Genomic DNA, 13,388 nt, shown 5'->3' with positions numbered 1-13,388 from the left:
TAATCGTTTCTCTTTCTCTCTCTCTCTCTCTTCCTAAACGTTTTCTTTCCGGTTCTCTTTTTCGTCTCCCTGACTATCGCCCTCTCTCCAATTCTCTCACTACAGGTATGGTTATTTACTTCATTTTTTTTCAGTTCTTCATTTTTTTTTCCAGTTCATTTTGTTAAGTTCAACTCCAAAAAAATTTGATTACGCTCGGTTCAAATTGGAGTGACGGCTGTACTGAGTATAATGTTTGAATCTTTTTTTTTAGAACATACAATGAGGGAGAGGGTTTCAATTCGAGCAATCCAAAAGTGCATTGGTAATGAAGAAGTTCATTCTATAAGATTGAATGAAGAAGTTTTTTTTTTTTTTTACCCTCATAATAAATCAGGATTTGGTAAAAGTTAATCATGATTGCCCTCACATAATGATTTTACTTTTTTTCTATCCATTTGGTTATGAAATTCTACGACTTTCAAGTTATTTGCCGTCATCAAAATCGTGCATAGCACGGGTCTTATGAGATTCCCAAATGGGATAATCAGTAACACAATTGAACAAAAATGTCTATTCATACGTTACTCAAACTATTGGTACATCAGTGTTTTTTGATTTGATCAAGATTTATGCGTTCGAGTTTGTTCTATGCGTCTTAGTTGGTCTCTTTCAAGTAAGGTAATTTTGTGATTGATCTTTTAATCTCCATATATATATATAGGTATCCACTGATCAAAAAATTGTTTGACGGATAGGCTCACTTATAAGAAACTTTAAAAAAAAGAAGATTTACAGCTAATCATTTCATTCTTAATTTATGAAATTTCTAATAGAGAGATGGTTAGTTTGTTCTTAGAGGCATTCAACGGGGAGTTCATATGCAACCAAAATGAGTGTGATTTACATAACTTTTCTATGATTTTACTTTCTTACGTATCCAAAAAAAATTCATGAATTTCTGTGGTTTTAGACGTCGTTTACAGATTTGCTAAGGTTCTTCTGAGCACACCAAACATCAACCAAGGTAATGGCATGAATTTAATCTATTGTAATGTTTGCTCACGCGATGTGTGATTTTTCCCTAATCTTAATTTGATTTTTGCCAAATCTTAATTTGGTACAAGCTTTTGTTAACTGGGAACGGGCTTTCTCTATTATCTATTGACAGATATCAATGTTTGGATTGATATAATCGCTTTCTGGGGACACATCGTAGGCAAGAAAAATGGTATACAACCATATATTTTTGTCATTTTATTATTATTGATTTTTTTACCTACCCAAAAGCAATATAGATTTTTTGTTTGCATTGATGTTTGGATGGTGTTTTTATTTTATCAAAATTTTATGCATTAGAGTTTGTGCATACAGAAGTTAGAAATTGAAAAATTATTTGCTCTTCACTTGCTGATTCAAGTTAAATAGGTCAATAAATTTGTTTGGGTTATTATTTTCCGCAAAGTTGAATTAATTTATTGGGTAGGGATTGATATATTTAGTTGAATGTCCAGTATTTGTTTGAATCGTTCAAGCCGTGTCTTCAGACACGGGCATCCACTAGTTACATTACAAAACTCAAAAAGTGTAGGAACAAAACTTTCAAACATAATTTCGGACAATCGGTTCATGGATGTTGGTTTATACACCGGCAACGGTTTTGTTCACAATTGTGTTCTGAATTAAGGTAAGAGTTCTTTTTTTTTTTTTTTTTTGTTAATCTTAATCTACTCTATCTTATGGGACTAAAGGACATGAATTAATGCTTATGAGAATTAAACTTTTCCCAAATGCATGATTGCAATTGATGCCCTTATGTATATTACCAATTGTACCCAGCCAATGGCATTCTAAGTTAGTAACTTATTGGCTAGATATAGTACTTATCCAACTAGAAAACATTGGAACGAGATTAAATATATCCTTTGCTATCTTTGGAACACAATGGGTATGGATCCGGATCCGTTTATTTTATCTAAACGGCTAGCTAGAAGGCAGAATTAGTTGGATATGCAAATGTTGATTATCTATCTGTCTGATTCACATTGAGCTCAATCACAAACAGGGTGCATAATTACATGTGGTGAGACTGTGATCATATTCTAACAATCTGTAGACTGTAAAGCGAATATTGACCGTCACCTCCTCCAATCATTCTGAAATTCAAAAATGCATATGGTTCAGATCCTCGATCCAGGATATTAGATATAAAAAGTGGATCATCTCAATTAAAGATAGCCCAACAATATTGTACGAGATAATTTTGCTTGTATCGATCACACTAATCAATGTGGCTATATCAAGGGTGACAGGACTAAACACATCTCTTCCAAATTTTTTTTTGTATGCACGAGTTTAAGAGGAGTGGAGATATTCATATCCGGCAAATACACTAATGACAACCTAAAGGACTTGTTTATTAAAAGCATTGCTAAATGCAATATTCAAGAAGCTAGTTCATAATATTGGGATGCGTTAACTCAAATATTTGGCATGCACAGTTGAGGGGGAGAAAAGGACCCGAAGATGTTTAATAAATTTTACTCTTTTTTCTTCATCTAAAGTTTTTTTCTCATTGGATTTTTCTTAGCAAAGTTTTGATGAGGCAATCTATGCGCATTTACCATTTTACAAGAAACACAAGGATGATGTACTCTTTTCCTTGGAAGTTGGGACCCTGTTGTCCCCGTTTGGCCTCCCTTTTAGGCTGTTTTTATTAATTCCATTGCTCAAAAGGACATCATATATTTTGGTGATAAAAAAGAAGGAGAAGCTCACCAGCTTTCCGACATATGTATCTTTGCTATCACCGGAGTTTTGGAAACAAGTTGACGAAGAAAGAGAAGAAGAAGAACAAGGTAAAACTATTAATGTCATTTTGAACCCATTCATATTTTCTCTAAAAATGAGGAAGGAAAATTGAATCTATCCATATTCTCTCTCTACATGCAAAACATACGAAACCCAAATTGGTTTTTACCGAAATTTATAATCTCAACCTATTTTTTCAATCCATCGACTCACAGCCCCGCTGCACCAAAATTTCGTAGCTTCACCATGTCTCTCTGCACCAAAATCCTTTGTAGTACATGCTCTTGTTTAAATTCAGCACTAAAATAAAACATTATGCATGAACTCATAGGAAAAGTGAAAACAAAATTAGGGAATTTTAATTTCGAAAAGTGGAGGATATCAATTTAAGTAGAAATTGGAAGATGGGTTTTTATTTCGACAAATTGAAAGATGGGTTTTCAGCATAGATGATCATATCTTTTTATCCGCATTTCATATGTCACAAATTTCTTTTATTATTCACCTTCCTAATCTTAAAATTCTGTGTCCATCCATGGTCAAAATATTTGGTGACTCCTTCCGAGATTCCTAATTCAGAATGCACTAGAAAACAAAGTTTAATGGTGTTTGTCTTCTTGGCCCCCTTCCCCTTTAATGTGACATAGAACAGTTTATAACAACTGTAACAACCCTAAATTTTTATAATAAAATTTAATATTTTAATTGAAATTCTTTCATTTAGATGTTAATTTAGTATTCTTTTAATAAATGACTCAATTTTTTTTATATTATTTAAAAGAAAATACTAAAACCCTATTGAGTAAATATGTAAAGCTATATGGGTATGTACATGCAAACCCCAACCTAGATTTTTTTTACAAATCCTAGCAAGTGGGAGAGATTGATATCCAAGTATAATCATGGTGTAAAAATATAGATAAAGAGAGAGTCATAATTTTTATCTTAAGGAATCCTAGAAAATTCTAGCTAGGATATGCAAAATCTAGTTAGGATCCTAGAAAAATCTAGATATGATATACAATCTAAGATTGTGATTCCCTCAATCTAAAGAGTTTATTGTAGGAGATTGAGAGAGAGATTTGATATAGATTTTTCCGAGATATCCCTAGATTTTAAAAGATATATTAAGATTTGATTGGATTTTATTAGATATGATTAGGATAAGATTAGATTGGATTTTATTAGATATGATTAGGATTAGATTGGATTTTGGATTTTATTAGATATGATTAGGATAAGATTGGATTGGATTCTATTAGATATTATATAGATTTTGCTAGATATTGTTAGATTTCATAGGATTATATAAGATTATGATCTAGATTTGATTTGATTTTCTAGATATGATATAGATTCTCCCTTCACTAGTATAAATAGGCATGCCCTTTCACATTCACAAGCACACATACACCACCAATCATCCACTTCTCACACGCTTCATTAGTGTGAGTTTGAAGAGCAAAAGAGCAAGAGGTTTCAACAAGAAAAAGAAAAAGAGGAAGAAATTAGTTCAATTCCACCATCACCTTACCACCTTTCCTACACCACTCAAATCACCCTTTGATCTCGATTTTCAAAATTTCTAGAAATATTTGTGTTCCGAAAAAAGAAAACTACTTTCTTTTTATTCTTCGGTTGAGCCAAATACTCCGCCCGCATTTTCACCCGACGTACTCCGTAGCCGCTCTACCGCCAAGAAGAATGGTAGAAACCTCTTATCTTCTTCCCTAAATATAGTAGTGCTATGTGTTCGTTTGATTTTAAAAAGTATTGTTTTATAAAAAAAATATAGAGTTTTCTAATTATCAGCACATTAGTTTGTTGGAAAAATTGAAAATGTTAATCTAAGTTATCATAGCTAAATGTTCAGATGATTGGAATTGAAAATGTTGGAGTTAGAGGATGATCGTTATAATCTTTGTTAATTATAAAGAAATCAGTTTTTATGCTAAATTTTACAAAAAATAAAAAGTTACCTGGAAACTTAGAAATGGTATTATGTGGCTAGAACAGTTGGTTCACTGTCATTTATTGATTTTTACTAAGAAAAGCATGACTTAGAAACTAGGTAATGGAAATCTGAAACCAACTAGTGTACATGATTAACTTTGGTTGTAAAATATCAAGTGTGTTTATCAACAAGATGTTACTCCTATATTATGTGCCATTATAGTATTTGATGTTAATGAAATTAGAATCGCATGAAATTAGAAATCTATTTTACCGCATAACTTTAGCAAGTTTTGAAAGAAAAATGGGAACGCGCGAAATAATGCATGTGTAAGAAACACGAGAAACGAGAAATGGAATACAAAAAGAAATGAGAAAATGAAATGTAAAGGGGTCAATGATTGTGTGAGCATGAGAACTTAGTAGGTCCATTGAAGATGGTCAGCGGAATCATGGCTCAAGTGTGCGTGTGTGAGCATGAGAGCCCGGTAGGTCCTGAAAGAATGGTTGGCGGAATCATGGCTTGGGTGTGCGTGTGTGGCCTAGGAGCCCGGTAGGTACTAAAAGGATGGTCAGCCGAACTAGTGTCGTGTATGCGTTATGAAATGAGAAATGATTAAAAACTGAGAATTCGGCAGGTCCTGAAAGAGATGGTCACGGAATCAGTGCTTTTGGGTGGCAAAATCTGAACTTAGTCTGGGAGCCCGGTAGGTCCTGAAAGATGGTCAGCGGAACCAGTGCTCGAGAAAATAAAATGGAAAGTGAAATTGATACTTGGAAAATGATGACACGGTTTATAATACGCTGCGATAACTCTGAAAGACACCGACACCTTTGATTATGTTTGTGATGCTAAATTTTGTTTTTAATAAATTGTTATATGTTATTTTTGTTAGTATATGGGACATAGGGGTAAGAGTTAGCTATTAGGCTTAATTGCTCACGGTGTTACTTTTGTGACCCTAACATCTTACGCCAGAGTTTAGAGACAAACATGGGAAATTTTTTAATTTGGAAGAGGTCGGTGCTGAGCAGAATAATGCAGAAGAAGATGGACGTCCAGAGGAGTAGAAGTTACCCTAGTACCCCTCCCTTATCTATTTAAATAATTGTAACACAAATTCGGGGATAATTTGGTTTGTAATGACTTTATGTTTCTTTCTATTTAATAAATGTAGAAAATTTATTAAATTAGTGTTCCCAAAAGTTGGGGCGTTACAACAACAGAATTTTTTTCCGCCTTTCCAATAGCCTAGTCCATTTGGGTATGGGAAAAACTAATTTACATGCTGATTCTGAAATTAACGACCTGATAAAACTCCAGTAATTTTTGAAAGGACTTGAACTAGATCATTAGCTTAGCTTTTGCAATGGACTAGGATACCTTTGTAGTATTGTCTTAGAATGATTCGAAATCGAAAATCACCATAAAAGATTCATTTCACTCCAGCCTAGTGAAACATGCACGTTGCCTTGGAGGTTAAACTAGATCATTCCCATAACCAATACTGTCGAATAATGTGATTGTTTTTTTTTATAACCAGGTGTTCGGATCAACTTATGCGCAACTCAATTAATGCTAATCAATCTTACCGTCCACTAGTTATGGCCCTATTTAAAGCCAGAAGATGTTGACTTCGTTTGGTTTGGATTTCTCCACTAGTTATGGCCCTATTTAAAGCCAGAAGATGTTGACTTCGTTTGGTTTGGATTTCGAGAGAAGTTTTTGAGATGTGATGATCAGTGAAAAGAGATAGATAGAGAAATGAAAATAGTAATTGAATTAAAAATGTGTGCAAAGAGTGGAGTTGATTTTAGAGACCCAAAAGCGAACACAGTCGAAGATTTTTTTGATCAACCAAACAACGTGATGAGGGCCCCTATTTGTGAAACATGCATTGAATATTTTTCAGGGTAATAGGTGTGAAGTTATCACGACCTTCATTGCTGAGTAGTTGTGTGATCAAGAGCTGTAAAAGGTAGTTGTACGTACGGCCTATGTATGGCGGTGATTTTTATTAATTAAGGCAGTACTAGTATGGTTGGTGCCGGTGGTGCTTGAGTTTGAGCAGATGGAGTGGTTAGTTATTGCAGTTAATAGTGTGTAATACTCCCCCCACTTCCTAATTTTAACCTTTAGTTTTTGAAAATTCATAAACTCCGTTCGAAAAAAACGAAGAACAATAGCGCTATTGTTTGGGCTCAAATTCAATGGCCCCAATCCAATTCAACAAAAGTCAGATTGTTCAGCTTTATTCAAAATAAAAAAATAAAAAAATTTGAGTTTAGATAAATAATTTTTTACTTTTCCGATTCTTCAAGTCGAGACGAATCAATAAATCATGAAAATTTGACGCGAAACTAACAAATAACAAAAATGAATAAAGATGGAAAAAAGCCAAGTGACTTATTTAGCCAAAACCCTAATTTTCTGATTCGAATCTTCATCTTACTAGTGTCAAACAAAAAATTTATATTAAACAAAAAAAAAAGAAAGAAGTATAAGTTGATATGATAATTAATGAAGCAATGATATTAGGTGGGTAGATGGCCATGTGAATGCCCTTCGAATAGGTGTCTTCCTGAGGTTATGTTTGCTATTCAAACGGTTCATCAATTCAGCAGTCCGTGACAAAAATGAGATTCATTGATTGATGGTTACGATTTTCTGAGAATGATCCTAACACAAAAAAAAGAGAGTACTTTTTTAATGTTGTTACCGATGTTTGATTATAATTTCATTTTTTAAAATCGACAAACGTAAAAGTAGATCAGCAGCATGTTGTGCCTTGGAAACACAGGAAACCCTAGCTAGCTAGCGCCGGTTAGATAACATTTTTCTTAATTAAGAGAAATATAAACACATATGGGGCGGAGGGAACGAAGGACCAGCGAAGACACGTGCCCCCGGATTTTTATCAACTGCATCCTCTCTTTATTTTTATTTTTATGTTTATGTTTATGTAACACCTACTCAGAATTAAATTTTTTGAATATTGGGCTTATTATCTTCTGTTTTGTAGTGAGTTTCCAACCAAATAGCAAATTGCTACTTTGTATGGGATGTTTGAAACCATTCAACTCATTTTCTAGCTTTTCAAAATAAAAGTTGAACCATTGATTGTGAAACCGAACGGATGATCAATGGTTGGACAATTGCTTGGTGGTATACATTGAGCGAGATGTTTTTAATAAGATTGGTAACAAAGCAATCATGCAGAAATTTTAAAAAGATGAAAACTCATCGTAATCAATTATAAATAAATTTAGCAACGAATATACAGACTTTTGTGCTTATGTTTACAAATTTTTGTGCCTAATGGAGAGAATGTTTCTTTATTATATTTTGCTTTGAATTTTTTTAATCTATTGTAAAAACGTGCCCTTTTGAATGGGATTCTTAGCTCCTCGCATCGTACTAATGTGTCAAATTTTGAGCCATCGGGAGGAGAAATTCCATGGCCAAAAATTATCATGAGAAATGACTAGAAGCCAAAAACCACCCGTCACTTGTATTGCGATGAAATTAGAATCATTATGACAGAAAATGATGTGTATTAATTAATCCTCTTCATTTAGTATAATGCAGGAAGAGGATGGTGGTTACGGAAAGAAACTGCTAACGGACTAATAATATTTTCTGTGTATTAATCCTCTTCATTTATAATGCAGGAAGAGGATGGTGGTTACGGAATTAAAGAAACTGCTAACGGACTAATAATGTTTTATTTTTAGATAACTTAGGTATAATGCAGGATGAGGATGGTGGTTACGGAAAGAAACTACTAACGGACTAATAATGTTTTATTTTTAGATAACTTAGGTATAATGCAGGATGACGATGGTGGTTACAGAAAGAAACTGCTAACGGACTGATAATGTTTTATTTTTAGATAACTTAGGTGACTATCTTGACCAACTTATGCGCACATCATAACCTCAATCTCATTTTTCGCTTGCAAGGGTCCAATTAGTAGGAAGTAAAAGGCCTCAAGCAAGCCAATCTTATAAGTTATACTCCCTCAATCCCATTTTCATTGTCCATTATTTTATTTGTTTATATCTTTTAGTATGGATCTTGAAAAATATGCGATATGGATATTGTTTGATAGATCTCGATTAGTTCTATAATACAAAATTTTCAAAATTATAAAAAACATTATAGATCGAAAGATATAACCAATTAAAAAATGGCACACAATTCAAAAATGAACAATAATTATGAGACGAAGGGAGTAGTAAAATTAGTGTAAAGATACACACAAATTCGCAAACCCCAACATTTTGAATAGCGATTGCTGCTTTTGGCCCTCTGATACTGTTCGACTCTGATATACAGATGATAACAAATGATCGCAAACGTAATTGATTGATACCCTTTATATCTCGCTTCGTATAAAATTTTTAGCCCGCTAGCTTCATAGTCACTATGGCTGATCAAGACCTATACAATCGATTCTAGATCTCTACGTATTATTCGATACTCCGACTAGTTCTACCGCCACACAAGTGCGAGTACGTGCATTTGTGTGGTTAGTGGTTACTGACATTGTTGTGTATATATACCCTACTCTAGGATTCCCTATTGTTGAGAAAACACAAATGGCCCATCCAATTCATCAAGCCAATGAAAACAGCCCCTTTGGAGAACTCACAAGGGAAGAGTTCTACCATAAACACCAAGTACTCCACCAAGAGAGCTTCATGTTGAACAAACAAAACATGAAAATATTTACTCAGTCGTGGCAGCCAGCCGGCTCGAGCAGCCTCCGGCTCAGAGGGCTGGTAGCCGTGGTCCACGGGTACACGGACGAGAGCAGCTGGCTCATTCAGCTGAACGCAGTCGGTTTAGCCAAAGCCGGTTTCTGCGTTTGTGCACTTGACCTTCAAGGCCATGGCTACTCCGACGGTTCGCGCGGTCACATTCCTAAAATCGACCCGGTTGTTGAAGACTGCATACAGTTCTTTGACTCGGCTCGAGCTACCCATCCGAAGCTCCCAGCATTCTTGTTTGGTGAGGTTGAAGAATCGATCAAAATTTTTTAAGCCTTGTTTATGGGATCAATTATTCAATCCTTATTTCCAGTATATATTGCATATGATTTTGTTGGGTGTCATTTCTCTGGATGCAAATGAAGAAACTACAATATTTCCTTGTACCAAGGGACAAGGGTCGTAACTCGATCAGTAAGAAATAGGTAAATATAAGGCTAGGCCTCCCTAAAAATCAGCTAGACCTCGTTTGGTTAATTAATCTTGCAAGAACGAATTCTGTTTAGCTCGATCAAGATACTTTTTCCTATAATACAAACACTACTCATCGTCTTCATGTCGATCTTAAGTAGTTGTTGGAAAACATGCATCTTTCTAAAAAATTCCTAAAAGAGGTTCAGAAAATCTGTTAGTTAAGCAAGTTCTAATTGAAGAGAATGTGAGGCATGTATATAGGTATATGAAAGAAGACAAGCTAAGACTCACTTAACCATTTTCAAGATCACAAGACCAAATATCGCCCGCCCGTAGCATGAATTAATGAGTTAGCACTAGGAGCTGCGAACTTTTTTATTGTCTGAGTGACATCGTGTGGAATGCTATAAAAAAAAAATTAAAAAAAAAAAAGCATGGGAAAAACACAAATTTATTGATAGAGCGATTAAAAAAAGGGAAAATAGGAGTTTGCGAAACTACTGATCTGTCTTTCTCCCTATCTAATTAATGAATGAGCCTTCACTTCCCGTCTAGCCCCTTTCTTTAAACGTGGTAGAGCTTGCTCAATATTAGGGTTCCTCCATTCACCAAGTGGTGATAGAGTCAACTATATATCACCATTAATTCCCCTAGGTAATTAGAGTAGCTAGCTATTGAACCTAGCCAATCCTCTCATTAGGGATGGCTGCTTTTTTTTAGTTGTGATGTTGCTTTTATCGGTTACGATCAATAAAGTTCCTAACATTTTGACCAAAAAAAAAACAAAAATCCTAGCTAGTTTTTGTAGATGTCCGTCCTAATTAATTGGTTATTGTCATATATACCAATGTTGATGATTTTAATTTGAATCTATACTAGTAGTATATTACTGTTGTCATGAATATAAATTAATTCTTACCGGGCTGTACGTACGTAGGTGAGTCACTAGGTGGTGCAATATCCATACTGATATGCCTGAAGCAAAGCAAGGCGTGGAGTGGTTTGATACTGAATGCAGCAATGTGTGGGGTTTCAAACAAGTTCAAGCCGGTGTGGCCACTGGAGGAGCTACTTCCCATGGCTGCTTTCGTCGCACCCACTTGGAAAATTCCAATTACAGATGATCCTGTCAAGAAGTCATACAAGGAGGAGTGGAAGAGAAAGCTGGTCATGAAGAGCCCCAACCGCCTCTCCAACAGCAAGGTGTGATCCATGTTAATTAGAAATAATTTTGACGTTGAAATAAAGTTGATCGAACACATATATATATAACAGAATTCGATCGAGAGTATCCTAATTAAATAGGTATCAGTTGAAGCTTTTTACATCAAGGAGCAGGGAAAGAAAGAAATGTAGGAAGCATCTGATGGACAGAGTCAAGGGTGGCCTGTCTAAATCCATCATATCTTCTTGGCTCAAAATCATATTAATTTTTCTGTAAAAGAAAGAAACAGAAGTATGAACTTGGGAGGAAAAAATTAGGCTTGTAAAGAACTCGAGTTGTATTGATCGAGAAGTGCATGAGTACTTGTTTGCAAAATACAACAGCCAAATTGGAAACGTACTCAAGCTTCGTTCGTTTCTTAATCGAGCTGATCTAAAATTAGCCTCTGTCAAGTTGAGTCTGAGTGGCCTAGTTTTTGTACGATGGAGCTTGTAATGTACGATGGAGCTTGTAATAGAGTTGAGTTTTAGACTAGTTTTTCCACGATGGAGCTTATAATAGGGTTGAGTTCTAGACGAGCTAGTTCAGAAGATAAAGAGTTTGTTTGGTTGGTAGTTTCGTTTAGTTTTGGTAGTGGATGGAGAGAGAAATAGGGTAATGATTAGAGAGAGGGTCAATGATTGGAGAGAGAAATGAAATTAATAATCGAAGATATAGGGTAATGATTGGAGAAAGATATAGGGTAATTATTGAAAACAAAACTAAAACTTAAAAAAAAACTAGCAACCGAACACAATGAAAAGAGTTTTATACAGCTCACCTTGAACCAAATTGTGACGAGATGGACACTGCTTGAATTCAATTAGGTTGATTTATTTTACGTAGATTGTATTGTGCGATATGTGTATGATTTTGTAAAAATGACCTTTAGCCTAATACGATAAAACCCAAAAATTATTGGGCCAGTAGAAGTAAAATCTAAGCCATGCAAGAATATTATTCCCAAATGAATTAGTACGTAAAAGAATTAACGAATTTTTAGTTTCATAAATGTATCCAACAGGTGACAGCAGCAACAGCACTTGAGTTTCTGAGAGTCTGTGGGTACATACAGAGGAACTGCCATCGGCTCGAGCTTCCATTGTTGATGGTGCATGGTGGGGAAGACAAGATTTGTGATCCTGAATCGGCTAGTTTGGTGCATGAATCAGCTGCTAGCAAGGACAAGACTTTAAACATCTTCAAGGGTATGTGGCACCAGTTCATTGGCGAGCCAAATGAGAGTGTTGACCTGGTATTTGGGATGATATTGTCATGGATTGGAGACAGAGCTGGCAAAGCTAAAACTAATATTGGTAATGATCCTGAGAATTGAGATTGCAATAATCAGTGATGAACAGGGACCGAGCCAGAATTCATTCTTATTGAATGCGTTACTCTAACTTGTGTCTTGTGTTGATCGCCTCTATCTAATGGATTCCTCGATCTCTTTGTGGAGCTTCTTTTTTGCCTTTTCCTATTATGTGGTCTCATGAAAAAATTAGAAGATACACACACGAAATTGCATAGGATGTTGTATGTATCTAATCATGTTAGTTTTGAAATGTCAGTTAATGCTTGAAAAAAATTTGAACCCATAGATATATGTAGAGAAACAATCTTACTGCCCATGGATGTAAGATTGTGGTTTCAGCTAATATGTTATGCTCTTCTATTAAATACAGATCAACATAATTCATGGCTGGGAAAAAAATGATTGCCACAACTATGTTACCCCATCAATAATTCTATGTACCCATCCAACTTATCCCGAAATTACCCAAAAAAGGATATTAATGGTCTAGATTGAAAATGAATATTAATGGTCCATTAATATCCCTTTTTAGGGTAAATTTTCTGGATATGTAGCATCGCTCGTATAAGTTTTCTGGGTATATAACATTGCTCGTTTGTAATCACAACCCTAGCCATCTCACTAACAACACTCCAACTGCCACCACCAAACGAGAAACCTACGACTCACGGAGCAGAGAAATCAAAATTAGAAGTGGATCGAGGCCAGTGAAGAATCGTTGTGTCCTTAAAGGAGATTTGCCCTTGGTATGGTGTTCACGATTCTAGACTTCCGCCTCCTACGAAACAAGGATCTTTATGCATGCAAACACAACACTTCGGATGCGTACTGTTTACATCCGTTTTTGACACCAAATCTTGGGCCAGCGCTGAAAGGCCATTTAATTATTATTTGATTAAATTGGACAAAAAAATAGAGATGTATTGAATTAAAATTAAT

The 13,388-nt window shown here is 35.0% G+C and overlaps 1 protein-coding gene across 1 annotated transcript; it reads left to right on the top strand.

The window, feature by feature from the left end:
• Positions 1-2,729: 2,729 nt before the first annotated feature.
• On the top strand, positions 2,730-12,602 carry LOC131316420 (uncharacterized). The gene is made up of 3 exons (XM_058345775.1): positions 2,730-2,837; positions 10,868-11,133; positions 12,159-12,602. The coding sequence occupies exons 2-3, from the start codon at positions 10,951-10,953 to the stop codon at positions 12,468-12,470; spliced, it is 495 nt and encodes a 164-aa protein (XP_058201758.1). The 5' UTR covers positions 2,730-2,837; positions 10,868-10,950; the 3' UTR covers positions 12,471-12,602.
• Positions 12,603-13,388: the final 786 nt, after the last annotated feature.

Source organism: Rhododendron vialii, chromosome 2a (genome assembly GCF_030253575.1).
Source record: "Rhododendron vialii isolate Sample 1 chromosome 2a, ASM3025357v1".
In the NCBI taxonomy this organism is placed as follows: Eukaryota; Viridiplantae; Streptophyta; class Magnoliopsida; order Ericales; family Ericaceae; genus Rhododendron; species Rhododendron vialii.
The sequence above is the reverse complement of the archived record's forward strand: the minus strand, read 5'-3'. Positions and strand labels throughout refer to the sequence as shown.

What these genes read in the sequence shown, in the direction of transcription:
- LOC131316420 (XM_058345775.1), top strand. Translation starts at nt 10,951, where the DNA reads ATGTGTGGGGTTTCAAACAAGTTCAAGCCGGTGTGGCCACTGGAGGAG. An exon ending in ACCGCCTCTCCAACAGCAAG is followed by an intron (nt 11,134 to 12,158) that starts GTGTGATCCATG and finishes TGTATCCAACAG; the next exon opens with GTGACAGCAGCAACAGCACT.